This window comes from Lagopus muta, chromosome 1 (assembly GCF_023343835.1).
Source record: "Lagopus muta isolate bLagMut1 chromosome 1, bLagMut1 primary, whole genome shotgun sequence".
Classification (NCBI taxonomy): Eukaryota; Metazoa; Chordata; class Aves; order Galliformes; family Phasianidae; genus Lagopus; species Lagopus muta.
The window spans coordinates 25,948,837-25,967,304 of record NC_064433.1 but is presented as its reverse complement, the minus strand read 5'-3'; the positions used below and the strand labels follow the sequence as shown (position 1 = coordinate 25,967,304).

Sequence of the window (18,468 nt, the reverse complement as noted above, 5' to 3'; positions counted from 1 at the left end):
ACGCCTGACAGTATGTTTAACTATTTCTCATGCTGACCAAGACTCCACTTACCAGCAGTGCATTATTTAGATATACTTACAGCACAGCTTTTGCAAAAGTCTTCATGACAAAAGGGGGAATTATAGCATGAATAAAAAGCAGCTTTCCCAGAAATGCCAAATAGGAGGAAAAATTCCACAAAGATAGAAAGGCAGCCATTAGAAGGATTGCAGTTTTCTCCCTGAAATCTTGAGCATCTGTAGTACTTGAAGAACTCCTGTCTTTTTAGAACAGTGGTCACTGAATAGGGCCAGGAGTTTGATTTCACTGCTTGAGTAGTCACTTCTCTCCAGGCTTTCCATCACAGAGTTCTACTTGCTTGACTGCCAGACTGCCAGCACCAGCCTATCTGCATCTGTCTGCTTTGGGTCATTATTTGCTTACCATTAACAATAAATAAATAAAATAATTAATTAAATTATAAATAATAATAATAGATTAAATAATCCTGTGATTTCTATTTGCACATGAGTAAAATATGTTATATATTTGCATAAGAATGCCTTTGTGCTCAGCAGAAGTATGAAAAGCCAAATGCACTAAGTGTAATGTTGAATTGAAAGTGAGCGCTACTGTAATCTGAATGTTTAAAAGGATGTAAGTATTAAAGAATGGGCTGCTTGAAAAGAAAGTTCTCTTAATTATAGCTCTGCTATCAAGCAGGAGGCAATATACTGCTGAGAAACAAACAAGATAGGAATTGATTAATTTATTAAAGAGTAACACTAACGTTAATTCCAAATTGCTGTCTGTCCTCATACACTGATGAGTCTGGACAATGTTAGCTTATATTCTGTAAAGGTCTCAAGTGCTTAAAACAAGAATTGGATGCGGCTGTGTTATGTAAATCTAAACTCCTAATCTAGTGACTCATGATGTTTTTTCCACTGTAAGGCAGGATCCACACTTCGCCCTGACCATCCCCATCAGGGGACCTGACATACAGCTGACATCCTTTCCTCCCTGAGAGCATGGAGAAGGAAACACAGCTGTGCAAGGAGCGGTAGGGCAGCCCAGTCTTTCCCAACCTGGAGTTCAGAGCAGAGATCTCACAGGGGAAGGGTTTGCAGACCACTGGCACCTCTTCCCCACCACATACATTTACTCGTGGCTTCTGACTGATTCAGGATTTATCTAGACTCACCAGATGTGTTTCTGTTCAAAACAGAGATGAGACTGCAGTCAGTACGTTTCTGAGATGTCATTCTGAAATGCCTCATTTTCTGTTGCATTGCATAGAGAGCACAAAGGCATTATACTGTGAGACTGTTATACTATATATACATAGAGAGCTGTGGGTTACACTCCGAATTTGTAGGTACCTGGGCCCTTCTCCAGGCAACTCCCAGGCAGTGAAGATGACTTGCCCACAACAGTATGACTATCTTAAATATCACACAAATCAAATAAATGTGAAAATTGTGATGCTTAGTACGTACTAAAAAGTGTAGCTTTATTTACATACAACAGAAAATGATTTTGTACTGTTTATTAAAATTAATGAGATTGCAGTTGCCATCAATTTAATTTATAATCAATGTTTATTGACTTTGTAAGTTCTTCGCTTTTGTAGAAGTAAAAAGAAAGTATTTCATGGCAGGTCATGCTATTGCTTTTTTCTATTTCAGTCAACACACTTTTTGAAAAATATGGTTTGCTTCTCACTTGATATGTCCGTGCTAAAAGATGATGTACAGCTACAGGTGTAAGTCTATCCAGATCAGCTAGTCTAAAAGGTCGCAGCAGCAGTTTCTAGTGTTGAGTTTCTTGCGCTTTGTGTCTCACAATGTTTGACAATTTCAAGACAATGAACAGCTTATTTAAATGTTTCTTTATACCAAATTACATATCATGTAATGAATAAAACAGTTCATTACCGTGTACTTGCAATTTACCGCACACATTAGCATAAGATTGAGGGCAAGCATCTGTGCTCCAGGACATAGGTGCCTTAAATGATTGGTAATGGTCACAAGTGGGTGTCCGTGAAATACCCCAGCAAAGCAGGCACATCTCAGCCGCTGTGTACAAATGCTCTGCATTTGCAGCAGCCTGCCCTCGTTGCCTGCAGTGCTAACAGAGGCATTGCTTTTACTCCCAGGAACACAACAGTAATCAACTGGCTTTCTATTACTGATGCTTTTGTTATTACTGGTATAGTGGAGGAGAAAATGAAAAGGCACTGCCTGGGTTTGTGCCCTTTTCTGGAGTGCAGCATGTCTTTGAGAACAATGATGTGTTGGTCACAAGCTCAACCAAATTCAGAATTCTCCTCTTTCTGAACCTCTATGAAACAATGCAGATGTGCTTGTTTGCTTCCTCTCTTATTGTTTTCCTTCTTTCTTCTGCCCCTGAGCAGCCTGGAGTAATTAGGGAGGCAAGAAATGTACACCAGAGTCCTCCTATTCTTGTCACCTGTCAGTGGTGGATCTCGACTCATCCATGCCATACAAGGGAACAAAAAAGCATGTAGCTCGGATGAAGAAATAAGAAGCTTGTGAGGAGTTTGACCAGGACTTTTCCCCAAACAGATCACTGTTGCTGTATTTAAAGAGTTCAGGCTGCTTCTAATTGTCCCTGATTGCCCTGGGAATAGGGAGGCACTCCTTCCTTATAAGGGGACCTTAATTATTAAACTGAGTCCTTCACTATCTATCCCTTGGCAGTTCTCATTCCCACTTCAGAGAAAGAGGGGAAGTATGGAAGTATGAAGCATTCTTCCGTCTTCCCTTGGAGAAGGCAGAGCCAGGAGAACAAGTGGTTGGCATGCTCAGCCCCAGAAAGATTCCCCTGGTGAAAAGGAGAAGAAATTTTTGAGTAAATACAACCAGTATGTGAGATTACAGATCCTATGATTTCCCTTCCATCACACAGAAGAGGATATGCAAAGGCACACTTGTGTGCTATGGTCCCTGCAAATCTGAATGTCCTTCTTTAGTCAAAAAAATAAAGAAACTCATAGATAGTTCTGAGCTGTATGAGGCCACGCAGGGAGTATGAGAGCTTGCTTACTTACAAACGCTTTTGAATTTTCTCACTGATATCTATAGCCTGATGTGTACTACGCATTCCTTGTTCAGTGCCAACACCCATAGCTTCCTGTCACTGAGGTCTGAGCTGAGTAAATGAAGGGCTATAGTATGCTGAGAATGAGTCTTTGGTTCTGGTCCGCAGAGCCATACTCTGATCTGAAATCACTGAATATTACGGTCAAGGGCAAGATATTATCTGCCATAATGCATTAAGTAGTAACTGATAGCAGTTACTAAAGGAAGTTAGCTTATACTTTCATTTTTACTACTTTGATTAGCTATAGTATAGCTAATACTATATTATCTGCACAACTTACTCATAACTTTATTAAACTCTCATGTTTTTAGAGAAAGCTATTCAGAAACTTTCCAATTAGCCATTCTGTTTATTATTTCTTCTTCGCTCACCCATGAATTCGCCTTTCACCTTTCTGCCCTCTTGTACTTGCATCACTTATACACATATGCACACGTTTTGCATGTACTATTAAGTCCTACATACTTCACTCATTAAATGATTCAACTCACTTAATCCATGCCTGTTCAAAACACAAAAACTACCAGTTCCTTCAATCTACCCACCCTCTTTCATCAATACTGTTTTAACTCAGACTTCTGAATTTATTAATTTTCGTCTACAAATTGCTCCCATCCCAGTGAAGTTCAAAGCTTTGGATTACCACCTCATTTCTGAATCCTCAGCAGAATCAAGATCTCCTAGTTCAGCAGAACATCATGAGTCCCCTCACTAGGTACGTCTATGGTCTCCTTTGCTCTCTGACAGTGCTCTCAGAAGAACTGCAAGTTCAGTTCATTGATCCAGTCTGTGTAACTCAACTGAGCAATCCTGACTATATTTAATCAAGAGGGGCCTGACCATAGAGTGCAAGTACAAAACCAAGCTCTTCAAAGAGTACAGTGGGTTTATGCATTGGTGATGTTATCCCTTTACCTACAATACCTTCATGGCTAGAACTACAGTCCAGTGCAGATTCACAAAACCATAGTGTAGGCCAGGTAGATTTTACACACTAAGGAAAAAGGTGACTTGATTGAGGAGATACGAAAATCCCCATGTCAATACTGTACTTGATCTGATTAGAATTTCACACAAAAAATGCTCAAACTGGTCTTGGAGTAGGGACTGTATCCAAGTGTTCCCACTTAGACTAACGTTCCAGTGCATGCTTTAAGAGGTTAAACTTTTCTCCAGTCCCAAAACTCTGAGATTGTTTTCTGCAGTGTTCTGCTTATGAAAGTAGCGGCTTAGTTAGTTACTTCACTGCACAAGAGGGCTGCAGGATATGAAATCTGATCTGATAAAAATATTTCCCTGCAACCCAGCGTAAGTATCTAATCACCCTGACATGGCCAGGGTATAAGACCCAACTCTGCCATCAGGGTTTCCCATTAGATAACTTTGGCTGCTCCCTATTCAACACAATGTCTATTTTGATTCTCATTCATGGATCTGGTGACTAGAGAGCTTATGTGCTTAAATCAGCTGTGTAGATGTCACTCAGGTACAAAAAAAAAACAACAAACAAATGCAGACACAGAACAATATTGTATAAACCTTCCTTTCCTTACAGATTTAGTTAAGATTCTGCATGCCTTGTTTCTCATTTTCAATATTACATGGACCTTTGGAAGCCTACAGCTTATTTCTGCAGCCTTATTTCTAGTGTCACAACAAAAGTCACTGATGGATAAGGAAAAGAAAGCAATTAACAACATCAAATATTTTGGGAACTAATGATGTAGTTTGTTCTCACTATCTCCTAGCAAGGTATCTGGATATAGACCTTCTTCCCACTCCTCTCCCTGCTGCCCCAGATTTCTACGTAAGTGAGTTCAATAGATTGCAAATGTTGTAATATGAAAATTAATTTGTTACATGTACAGTTCAGATAATAGTGATGGGAAATACCTCTCATGGTATGGGAAACAGTTATCTTGTATACCTGTAGCAAGCAAGCCTTTTTCCAGTATATATTATTTTTAATCTTTATATTGTGTAAGAGTTGAACCTTTTGTGGCCATGGGCCTGTCACGTGAGATCATATCTTCCTTCTGTAGGGAAGCCTGAAGAAATAACTTAAAACTATTAGAAATAAAACTACTAATTATATTACTAAGGCCTAGTAGGCAGCAAAGCATCGACACATCATTTCTTCCTTGAAATAAGTAAGAGTTGAATATTTTGAGAATGTTATGAAGCTGTTGTTTTCATACTACAAACAAAAGTAAGAGGATTTTTAAAAGATACCTTATCAAATGATAAATAAAAAAGATAAAATCACTTGCTCTGCTGTTTTAAGTACATAAGATGTTAAAAGTTCAGGCACCTGTATTCAGAGATCAGTCTAGAGTCCTGTTTTGCAATCATAAAGTACGATACGATGACTAAACATCTTAAATATAGAACATAAAAATCCTATTCCAAATCTGAGAAATGCTAACAATAAAACACTTGTATGTAGGTGAAATATGCTTATTCTAACATTCAAGTATTTACCCTGAATTCCAATTCTGAATGACTGTATGTGTTAAAATGGCAGACCGGAATAAAGTCTCCAGAGACTGATTCAATCCAATTACTTTTATCCACCCATAATCCTGGGCATATTGATTATCCCTGTACCCTTTTATTGCTGTCCAATCAGTTGAGCTGAATCTTTAACAAACAACCAAACATTTTGGGTTGAAGTAAATGAGAGATGCCAGTTTCAGCTTGCACATTTCAAACAAAGAGCCAGAACAGAAAGGTTCCCGTAGCTCCGGGGTATCCTGGCTCCCAGGTCAAACAAGCAAAGAGCACAAATTTTCCTAATGTATGTAGTTTTTGAACTCTTTGGATTCCCCAGGTTTCAATCAAAAGCCACAAGCAGACTTGTCCACTTCCACAATGGCAGGGCTGATTAGCTCTGCTTCCAATAAGGCTTGTGTTCAGGGTATTCAGTTATTTAGCTCTGTCAGATGCTCAAGCATTTGGACTAGATCTAATTTAGATTTCTCTAAAAATCAGATCTCATATGTTGGACCACAGGTCTGAGAGAAGAAAATGCTTTGGATTTGGGCTGCAAATAAAAGTCTCTGGCCTTAAATGGAGAGTCAAAAATTTTGAGCAGTGAACCACTCTCAGTTAACTCAGTTGAAAAAGTGAGGGCCCATCTATGCATTCAGGTACGTCCAAGTCCTGAGAACCAGATTCCTTCTGAAAACAATAGTAGTCTGATTGTCAAAGTACATCCTACTGGATGGAATGCCCAAGTTCAGTAAAGCTGAAGATATTCAAACATTGAATTTGAAACCCACAATTTAGTAGACAGCACATTTTCCTAAAAGGGTGAAAACCTGAGATTTGATCCTCACTCAGAGTTTTCTGCATTTTTCTTTTAAAAGGTATAATTTAAATTACAATAAGAAAGTTTTTCACCAGGGAATTCTGTCTAAACATTTTTTTTTTCTGATCAGATTACTTTAAATATTACAGTACGATGTGTCTTGTGTTCTTGTTCTCTCTGGCCATAAGGCCAGAGTAAACAGTAACAATTTCATCAGGACAGGTGGAGAGTGCTTTCTTCACTAGCTCTCTCAATGAGGACCTTTATCCTGTCAGAATAACCAAATTCAACTTGAGAGCCCCCACTGTACCAGAAAGTGAACTATGAGGGCTGCTCTGAAAGAAATGCCCCCTAGTTTGTTATTTTGTCCCATAATATCAGAGGCAGATGGTGGTGGTATGGCAGTAGAGGTTGCACCTTCCTCCCAGTATACCTTTATATTTTGTTGCCGTGTGACAGATGGCAGCAGAGGGGCAGTCTGATAGAATAGTGTCTGACATGGCAGTGCGTGTGAAGCAAAGATGTGTTACTGAACTCCTCCATGTGGAAAAAATGGCATCCACTGACATTCATTGATGCTTTCCAAATATTTCTGGAGACTCAACAATGGACGTGAGCACACTGAGGTTGTGGGTGATGAGTTGCAGCAGTGGTGACAGCAACGGTGGGTCACCTCCACTAGTACAGATTTTTATCAGCATGGCATGCAGGCTCTTGTTCATTGCTGGTGAAAATGCATAGCCAGTGGTGCTGACTTTGTGGAAAAATAGTATTCTGCAGCTAAGAATTTGTTCTATCAAATAGTGTTATTGTGCTCTTTGTATACCCGTTGTAGTTTCCATGGAAATATGTAGGAGGCATTACTTTGGAGAGACCTACATAATACTGGAGTTCTCTAAACCAGAAAGGCTTAAATGTTGAACTTCTTAGACCACGGATCCATCAAATTGCAGAGGGCAAACTGCCAACAGTAAAGGAATGTCATGTTCTTTTAAGAAAGTGCCTATGTGTGCCATAAAAAGGCTAGGCTCTTTCAGTGTTTGTGGTCTCCAGGTAAAGAAGAGTTTGAGATCACTGTATACTCAGGAGTTGGAACTTGATGATCCTTGAGGTCCCTTCTGACTCAGGCCATTCTGTGATTTTGGAATTACACAGACTCAGCCTCCATCTTGATTTTATTATAAACCTAAACTTTTTATTGGACCTAGCTCCTAATGTCTATTGAATTAATTTATTATCTCAATGAACATTTAGCTCCTAAGTACCTTTGAAGATCCACAACAGTATTACAGCCTTATGTGTCCCTCCTAAGTACCTCCATCCCATCACTAAAACTCATTTATGGATGCTGTCAAAAGTTGTCAGGGTATACAGCTGTCAGCGTCCTCATCAGCAACAGATCCCCCATGTTTGCTCACTCCCACTGAATGCATGTTTCCCACAGAGCTCCAAAGTTAAACCCCTCTGGAGAACAAGAATGCCAAGGTACTCCCTGTAGCAGAGTCTCCTAGCACCCTGAAACATATAAGTTTTAAACCATTTATTTCAGAGCTAAACTAACAACCGAATGACTAAACTATTATGGATCTTCAGCCATATTTTGCAAACAAGCCTTTCACAATCAGCATGGTATTCCATACTGGCAGTACTGAGCTGAGGAAAGGGAAACAAATGTAGCTTAAAATACCTTTCCTTCTTAAATTCTAGGGGTCTAGTAACATCATGTCGCCTTGGTGCTTCTTTTAGTATACTGCCTGTGATGGCATTTGTGGCCATCATCTGGAAAATGGCTGTACTGCAACGTAATCCTTCCATGTCTTTTTTTCTTGGACAAACCTTGGGCATGACCCTACGTGACAGATCAGAACCGCTGTAGCAGTGGAGCCTCCAGCATGCCTGCTCAACATAATGCCTGCTGCACTAAGTCTCTGTGGGATCTTCTTAGGGCATACAATAGGCTTTTCTGCCCCACCAGCCCTGTGTTTTCTATGGTTATGATTAGCACTAGGTAACAAGCCATAGAAAAAAGTAATAAGCCTAATTCAGACATGCTCAACACAGTCATAGCACTCCTTTGTAAAATTTATTTAATGCTTTTTAGATATGCTCAAGCAACACTGGTGGAAAAAAAAATGCAATTCAAAGCGTTTGCCTGGGATAACACTCAGTTCAATGAAATTCTCAATCATGTTACATAATCTTCATTTACAAATAAAACAAAAATGTTTGTGGAAGTGCATAAACAGCCTGTGGCTGTGGGCTTCGATCTTTTCAGCCACGGGGTGGAAACAGCATGTCTGCTCATCTACACAGCTACATCCAAAAAGCTATATGATGCAACTGGAGTCTAACCTTACGTTTTTCAAACAGGTGTATCACTGTAGCACTAAGTCAAAACAATGAAATAAAAATCTGGGACAAAACAATTAACCTATCATCAGATGTCATATTTCTTAGAGTGTTGACTAATTACACTAGCAGATTATCAACTGCAGTATCAGTGCCAAAATACTGAGTTAGTTATTACACCTTTCCCTGTGTTTTTATGTACTACACAAAATCTTTAAAAAAAAACCTCTGAAAAATATGAAGCTTAACTGCAAAAGAAATTAATGCAACAAAATGGTGTTTTTAAGTGCTAAAGAGATATGAAGCATTGCCTCTTCATAGTGTGCTAAAGAGCAACAGCTGTATTTCATTTTAACTTGACGTGCTTCAGATCTCATATTCATATAGGTATTTAATGATCCAAACATGATGGTCCTACAGTATAATTACGTATATGAAGGCTCAACTTCATATGTAATCTTTTTAAAAAGATGCTTCAGTAGAAACCTTGCTTTGGTTCTAACAATGAATAATCTCTTTAACAGTGGAAATGCTTCGGAGGGGTTGGAAACTATTGACCATGGATCTTGAGCACGGTTGATAATCAAATAATGTTATTCCTTCTTGACAGACTCTTTGCTTCTTCTTCCTTCCCAGTAGAGCCAGTACAAGGAGAACAGGTAGAGTGCAAGACAAACCATCAAATCATAGTGGTAAAGTGTTGCAGCAAACACAAGAAAGAAGAAGAAACAAAAGATTTTGCAACCAATCTCTTTTAAACCTGGAGTCTCACTAGACAGCATCTGTTCTTCACTATTCTGGTCAGACACATCTGCAGAATGAGAAATGTTCTGTTTTTCATTCTGTGAGTCATCAAGCCAATTTAGTGTTTTCCCCTCAGTTATTAAATGGTGAGAATCAGAGGCTCTCCCAGCAACTTCTTTGGTAGCCTTACTAATTGAAATTTCTGGCCTCAATGACTTCTCTTGCTTGAACTCTGCTTGATGGAAACATTGACCTATATTGCTTCCTCTATCTTCTCTAGCAACGGTTGTGTCTGAAGTGGAAGGTACTTCTTTTCTTTCAGCTTCAGGAAAGAGGCATTTATTAATATGTTTCATTTCATTTGGGAGACTTAAATCATATCCTGACTCGGCAACAACCTTTTCAATGACTTTGAATTCAGAGTGAATATATGGATGGTCCATGTCTGCTGTGGAAGACGACAGTGGAGGGCTTTTATAGTGGTAACTGGGCATAGTGTTTGTACCAGAAGTTGCTGTTTTTGTTTGAGTTTTGACATGCAAATAGGAAGGTGTTCCAAGGTAGCTCTCTTCGCTATAGAGCTCTGCCAATTCTTCACTGTAGCGATGCTTCTGGGCACTTTGGGAATATTTAGATACTTCTGAATGTAAGCCTTGCCCCAAGCCTTCTTTCTTTTCTGCAGAAGAAGCTTTCACAGCTCCTTCTGCAGGCAGAATATCTCCAATGTCTGGTTTTGCTTTGGCACATTTTTCCCCGCTGTTGCATACAGACATCGTTTCTCCTTGCAGTGTTTCATGTACACGTGCATTATAAATATCTAAAACTGATTCCTTTTCAAATTCGGTGTCATATAATACACCCACTGTGTTGAGTTGACAAAGAGCATAATGTGAACCATCATTTCTCCCTTCATGTGTATCAAACGCTGTTTCCTTTTCCTCTGTGGGCCTGTCACTTAGTGCAATCTCTTGAGGTAGCTTAGCAATTACTGCTTTTTCACTGGCAGACATTTTTTCTGGAGCACTTTCTGATGTTGTTTTAATTATATAAGCTGTACCTGCTTCTGCTTTCCCTTTAATACTGTGCTCGGAGACAGGAGACTTTTCACAGCTTTCTGCCTCTTGGCAGGTAAATAACTCTTGGGTACATGAGCTCTGAGCCCCTGCATCACTCCCTGCTGCCCACCGCACCCCACTATCTGCTCGCTTCCATGCCTGTCCAGTGGCATTTTCTCCACTTTCTGTCCCCGTCAGTCCTCCTTTATTTCCATTCTCTGTCTTTCCTCTGTCTTTTAACCTTGTGAATCCTCTGTGTTCCTGAGCATCTTCAGCTCTGCTTTCATTCTCTGGCAAGTAAGCCCCAGGTCCTGCTTGTGCAGGCCTGGCTCTGTACTTGTTGTCTTCATCTGGCAGGAACGATGCTCTGAAGGCATGTTTTCTGTGAAACTTGAAAGGCTCGGGTGCTTCTTCCTCTCCAATTAGTGCTAAATCTGCTATTTCAATGACTCTTTTCTCCTTCTCTGTATCAGTGTTATAATTCTTTTCTGACAATTCACAAACTCCTTTTTTGTGTGTACATTGGCTTTTTGTGGAATCCATTGAGACATCAGTGTATGCAAAAGTGTCGGCATGTAAATCTCCTTTTAAATGTGCCTGAACTTTGCTTTCAATCATCTCAATTTTTCCTTTGTTTTTGTCAGCAGCTGATGACAATGAATCCAGAGTTTGGTGAGATATTTTTGGCACTTGGTGCTCTGGAGCTGGATTAGCATTGCCATCCAGCGTTCCTGTTACGCATGCTTTTAATTGCAAGGATTCATCATGCACTGAAGAAATGGCTGCTGGTCTCATTTCACAGGCCTCTTTCGAGGTATCATCCTCACTGATGAATAACCTCTCCATCATCTTACTTCCCGAGGCACTATCTGCTTCACCTCTTGTAATATCTTTGTGGCTCTCTCCTTGTCGGCTTGAGACAGTAGCCGCAGTATTGATAGCCTCATTCTGCTTTGTTCCAGGGAAGTATTTTGCCGATGAAAAGGTTTCACTGATACCAGTAGAATCCCAAGACTGTTTGCTGCTGCTTGCTGAGCCAGCAGAGTCTTCCTTTTCTGATGGGTGACTACTATAACCTCCTATGGAATACTTAGCATTGCCTTTTAATTCTTCTCCTATCACTTGTGAAGTATTTTCAGATAAGGAACTGATAGGCACTGGGTGCCTCAGCAAGTCACTGCTTCTTTCTACGTGGGTTAGATTTTTCTCCAGTCTTACAGTTTCACTTCGAAAATTAACTGGTTCTGTTGTGTCTAAATTCCTTTCATCTCTGGAAGAGGTACCTTTAGCTCCTGTGAAGTGCTGATTTAGCTGAAACAATAGAATAGAAAAGAATGATCAAAAAAGGCTTTACAAAAAATGTGCCAGGCAGGATTTTGTCATGGAAAGTTTTGTTTTCGGTAACAAAGCTTTTATGGAAACGTGTTCCCAACCATTTGCAAAATTTGCATTGTATGTATTTTTTAACATAGGTAATGAGCTTTATGGTGGCGTTAAAAGGAGCAGGAAATAAAATAGAATTCAGAACCCTCTCTCTTTATTCATGAGTTCAGTAAGCTGCTAGTGCATTTTATACAAATTAAATCTGAAGAGAATATTCCCTTAAAGGGAGGCTAATTCATTCTCTGCACATTCGGTTCTAGGTTTGGAGAGAGAGAGGCATTGGGGAGGGGGAGGATTGGCACTTAAATGAGGGCAGTGATACAGTACATCAAAGCCTGGTAATGTACAGCATTGTCCAGTAAAACAAAGACACATTTCACACTGACAAATACTGTAAGGATTATCTTTGCTTCATTTCTCCCAGGGACCATTTTACAGGCTTCAAACCAGACTGATTTTAGACAATCTAGTAAGACATGAGTTGGAAATGAGATTAGTAAAGTAAAAGGCCAGAAACTAATCACTCTCCCTCCTAGCTCCCATATATCATATTGTATTATTCAGCTATGGCTGCTTGTCATTGCACTCTCTTTTCACTTTAGCACAGTCACACTGATAGCACTAGCTGATCAATTAGAGGCTAGCTTCTTGGGCACCCCTTTATGCATTTGCACTTGCTGTAGATACCCCCGTTACAGTTTCTCTTATTAATATGTTTTCTGCAAAGCCTCTGCAAACTATTAATAGTAAAACGTCACTCAAAGAAAAGTGAGGGAGCTAATGTCTCTGCAAATTCTGTTTTAATGACCCTCTGCCAACCCAGTGCTCAAGTGTATTTGAGTTCTTCGGTGATGCCAACTGTCAGGATTTAACAGTGAGATGCCTGTGTTTTTTTCCCCTCCTCATAACTGACATTTGCATGATCTCAATAATTATATGCAAATCTTACGATTTCCCCTTCTTCTCACATAAGGCTCATGTTACTTGTCAACTGCACAGCTGTCTTGTGAGCCAATGCCTGTGCGTTTCAAAGATTTGGTTGTATTTCCATCTATTATAAGCCTTCATTGTTTAATTCATTAAAGAGCGCATAGTGCAAATTAACATCTAAATTATAGCTCCCCCTTCATTTATTGTACAGACAATCCTAGCAATTGATAAACAAACGGTTATATTTGATCCTGCTTTTTGTAACAGAGTGGACTGAGAACAACAAGGGATTTTGAGGTCCTCCTTTTTTATGTTTCATCATGAAAGAAAAAAAAAAGAGAGAGACAGGTTGACTTCCAGGCAGTGAAATATCCCACAATAGGCAACAATTTTGAACTTTTTTGGAGAAAAGGCAAGAAAAAAATATATTCAAATAAGAGGAATTTATTCTCTCTCTATTAATAAGGAAAAAAAAAAATGGTTCTCATCTTCCTCTCCTGATCCAGCATTCACATTTTCACAGGTGATAGCTGTTATAATCTATGATTACAAATCTATGCACCCAAATGATTGTGAGCTTAGAACAGACACGGAGAATAATAAATTGCTGTATGTGTCTCATTTATTGCTATTTTTTCTTTCATACTGAAAAATGTAAGCCAAACCACACACATGCACACACACAAACCCAAACAGACTGAATGTTCACTCAGCGTAAAATTTCTTATAACAAATTTTGTACCAAATGCTGATATAGAAAGATGTGCTATATCAATATACGTATTTTGTTCATACAGAACGTTACATAGTTATGCTTCAAAAACAACTAAAAGCAAACAGTAGCATAAATAAAAGAATTATACCAAATATACAGCATTTCTACAAGAATGTACCTATCCCAGAAACTAGGATGACAGATCTTTGAAATATTAGCCTTCTAATTCCTTCAAACCGTCACTTAGAGCCTCTGGTAAAGAGGTAAAAGGGAGAAGTCATTAATTTAAGACCAGAAAAAGTTGATGCACTATGCTGAAATCAAAGCACCTTCTATTGTCGAATCAGTTAGAAATTCAATGAAAGTACAGACCAAGGCTTTACATTTGTAAATTAGTACATCAGTCAGCTCTGTTAAAAGGGGGCATTTCACCAGCTTTGAAGCGTAAATGGATTCATATCATTTAATACTGTAGATATAATTGTATAACACTTACCAGCAACTCTAATTCTTTTTCATCATCTTCGTGATCACCCTGGTTGTAATCTGCAATTTTATCTTTTATATTTTCATCAGCTGGTGCATTCTCTTTGTCTTCTGCTTGTGAACAAACAATCTCTGGGATGTTTGCATCTGAAGAGTTAACAAAAACACGCTTGAATAATTTCCATGGGATTATTTGTTACACTTCTTTAATTAACATGAACGCTAAGAAAGAACTAATTAAACCAGGTGTAGTACCTGAAGTCCTTGAATTATTCCATATGTCACCATCTGATGTTTCCAATATTTCTTCTTTGCTGTTAAACAAAAAGAAACTTTCTGTATTATTCTGCAGAAAAATATTGTTCTAATTGCTCTTAGACTCAGCTAGAAAGACATCTGGTTAATTACACAAAATTTTGAATGCTGTTTGAAAGTCTGAAGATAACAAGCTTATCAAAAGTAGTTTCTTCGATTGACCTGATATTAACTTTTGGACAAAGAAAGAATTGGCCAAGAAAATGAAAATGTGCTGACCTTCAAATTACATTACAAAGCTGATGGGTTTTCTCAGGCCTTTTCTGAGAAAGTAGCACAAAGGTAATTAGATGGGTTATTGACAGGCAAGAGTAACTTTGGGGTCAGACAACAATCTGCAAAGATGCATGTTCACAGGAGACTGGAACTCTCACTTGTTTATATTTTTCAAATATTTGTGTACAGAGCTTGCTGGAAAAAGACATATTTGTAACGTGAAACAAATCAAAAGATTATCTCTGTGTGCATACAGTATAGATCCTGTTGCTAAGCTGTGGATGGCTGATAGGAATGAATACTGCTTCCCTGAAGCCAATGCACTTTTTGTTTGTGCTGTTGTGAAAACAAAGGTCAGGTCCAACGCAACAAACACCTACAGAGAGATGCTGAGCACCTGCTGTCCTCATCAGTACCAATGCAAAATGATAGCAGTTGCAATTGTCTGTTCACATGGGTTGCAACATTTAGTAAAAAGGAGAAAAAAATGTAAAAAGGGTGCGACTTATATAAAATGTGAATTATTATGTCACTCCCAATGCTTTCACTATGAGCTGGATTTTTTTTTTCTGTAGGTTTTTAATTTATGCATTTTTCAGCCAGCTGTCCACCTGTATTACTGAAAGTTAATTTCTAATTTTCAAATATTAATCTTTTCCCCCTTCTGTATTATTCTAGGGTGTTTTTTTTTCCATTCAAATTGATATAACATTAACTCTGCCACTTAAAATGCTTAATTCAAAAGGAGGATGCTAAATTTATACTTCATTAAAAGGTACTACACACTGACTGTCACCAACTTTTAAGAATCCCGCCTTTCCAGGGATTGCCAGACAAAAGCAGACAGAAGATCATTCCAATGTAGCATCTGATCTCTGACCCTGGCCACCATCAGGTACTTCAGGGGGAAATGTAAAGTTCTTCTAGGAAAAGATATGGGGTAATCTGAATGGCCCTATTAAATTTTTTCTTGGGCTTTGTTAGACATTTGTCCTTAAGGCATCAGATTTAACACTCTTTCAGTGGTTCTTTTTTTCCCATTAATCGCAATAATGCTAAATATTCTTGTTATCCATATGAATGTCACATCACTTTTGAGTTCTGCTACATGTATAGCCTCCACACATTTCTCCCTCTCCTACTCACGCCAAGTTGTACTTTCCTCTGCCAACAGCTGCTGTAATCAGAATAATCTGCATTTCATCCTGCAGAGGCTGACAGAGAAAGACCTTTATTTTCAGATCTGTGCATTTTTTAAGGTAAAACATCACTGATTATTATTGATTCATCATTATATTTTTACTGTTACTGTTATATATTAATTTTACTCTTAATGTTATATGAAGAACCCTGTTTTGTTCCATCCCTTTGCAACTTTTTCAGCCATCTGTGTCCATAAACCTAGCCATATGGAGTAGGTTGGGGCTTAATCATGAGACAGATACATACAAAAGTCTAGTTGCTAACGGGGTATCTGCAAAAGCCTTAAGTTCGGAACCAAATCTCTGTGTAGCACGTGAGATGAGTCAAAAATAATGATCTCAAAACCACATGGGCTGAGCAGAAGGTCTCCTACCTTTAACCAGTGGGGGAAAAACATCTCAAAGCCTTCATTTGAATGTAGATTCAATAGGCTGCAGATTCAGGGCTACCTGCAGCTTCCAGCTATATGGATATAACTCTCAGGAAGCAGAGGTGGCATCTTTTGCTGCTAGACAGAGTCCTCACCTGCTCCTTAAAGAAATGGAGTGTGACCCACTCTAGTCCTTCAAGAAGCACTCCCAGAAAAAGGGATGCCTGTATATGAAGTAATAGTCTACTATCAGCGGAGCTTGCATGCAAAATGCAGTGGCACACTCAACTTCAATCACAGCCCCAGGAGATTAAAAAATACACTGCATACACATCCAAAAACTACCCAAGTGACTGCTGCTCTTGAAGTTGGATGTACTAGCATGACTGTTTAGCTTATTCTTCATTTCTAGAAGAAAAAAAAGGAACTGGATTCTGTCCCCAGTTGCACATGCTTCTTATCCAGTGATTATCTTTGTTTTTGACAAACACCTTTTTGGTGTAAAATACAGACACTATTGAATAAGATTATTAAGAAGGAGAACCTCTTTTCTGAATGCTTTGAGGTGGATGCCACAATGTGTCTTAGCTTCTGAGTCTTACTTTCCTAAGCACCTGTGCTCAGGCAGTTGTGTACATCACTCCTGTCATCACTGATGAGAGACTAACGCTTCTGAAGAGAAATTTGCTTCCTCTGTTTGGGACATCACCAGTGAGATGGAGAGATATCCTTTGAAGGAGCTTCTCTCCCTCTGGAGGAACTGACCATAAAAGAAATCTACAGTGACTGCCTTAGGCTGAAATCAGAAGTTTTAGATAACTAAAATAAGCTGAACTGAATCCCACAATGTGACTCCAAATCCAAACTGGGAAGTAGCTAACGAGTTTTAGCAGCTGGGACTGCACCACATTCTATGTGACCTGAGCACCTCAGTTTTACTTGGCTGTATTTGTCCCTTGTTCCAGTATCACCTAAAGCCCTGGACCACAGGTTTCTTTTCACAGCTGTAACAGATAATAAATATCAGTGATAATATAACCCCACAGCATGAATCCACAGCAAAAGAAAATAGTGCACCATTTCAGGGTTTCTAACATGACTTGTTTCTTGTTGCACTGAATTTTATAGAGATTGTTGCTTTGTAACCCGTAATTTGTGCAGCTCTGTCCTGCAAACGCATGGCTGCAGGGAAATTCAGTGCAACAACTATTTTCCTTATTTTACTTCTACATCAGAAATATCTGTCCTCATATAATTATTCTAGTGGGAAATCTGAAATTAACCTAAATTGAAGATATTAATACTGCAGTCTTTGAGGATCACAGGACGCAAAAAACAATAGTAATTTAACAACACTATTTTAATCCAAGAAATGTTATGAAGGTGCTGAATCCATAGTAGATATAAGTTAAGAAAAATCTGAAAGGTATATGTAGATGTTAAAGAGTGAAATGTCTCCCCAAAGCCTATAAATACTGGCCATTTCAACAAACAGTGATAAATAGATAGGAAAAAAATCGCTACTATTAAAACATTTAATCAGTTTTTAACACTGCTTTTCAAGAGTATCCTTTCTTCTTTGTTCTCTATGGAAGCTGCTTGTCTAGTTAGTTAAGCAAATTGTTAGAATAATTCAGCTTTTGTGTTTTAAATTAATTAACTCACTGGTTTTCAGGGATCTAAATGTACCTACACTGTGTATTGAGAGGCACAAAATTTTTAATTTTAGTCAGTTTTAAAATGCTTATTTTTACTTTTAAGTGGAACTAGATATTCCGACAAAAATGCAAGTTAGAAAAATTCCTGCTATCAGCCAGTGCCTTTTGCCTCCAAAATAAGTACCTGCATACCTGTAGAAGCTCAGTTGGCTTTTTTTTCCTTCGTATGAGCAGTTCCTCAGAAACTTGAGAATTTCTACCTGCTTCAAAAAAAATTTTGCATATATGATTCACTCTTGATGGAAATACCATTCATTTGGACTGAGTGATAAAAAGAAGTAGGAATGCAAATAGGCTATGGGTATAATTTTGCCCTTAGACAGAGTACAAATGCGAAGCTCAGGCACTATTTAGTAGGACTGAGAGGACTGGAGAGTTGATGGACATTATGGAAAGGATTTCAACAGTCTCAAAGTTACATAAAATTTTCATCCCAAAGAAAAATGTAAATTTGAATCTTAAGGTGATCACCTAAAGATATGAAGAGTAAGTAGAGAATATATGAGTGATGTAAAAAAAAAAAAAAAAAAAAAAAAAAATTAAAAAAAAGCATTGTTTTGTCTTC

General features: G+C 38.5%; 1 protein-coding gene across 1 annotated transcript in view; it reads right to left on the bottom strand.

Moving 5' to 3' along the window:
• Window positions 1–1,514: 1,514 nt before the first annotated feature.
• PPP1R3A (protein phosphatase 1 regulatory subunit 3A) overlaps window positions 1,515–18,468 on the bottom strand; it is a 34,988-nt gene continuing 18,034 nt past the window's right edge. The window contains exons 2-4 of the mRNA XM_048964071.1: window positions 14,337–14,395; window positions 14,092–14,228; window positions 1,515–11,878 (exon numbers count right to left, since the gene is read on the bottom strand). Of these exons, the coding sequence (XP_048820028.1) occupies window positions 9,362–11,878; window positions 14,092–14,228; window positions 14,337–14,395 (2,713 nt within the window). The 3' untranslated portion in view covers window positions 1,515–9,361. The remainder of the gene's footprint in view (window positions 11,879–14,091; window positions 14,229–14,336; window positions 14,396–18,468) is intronic.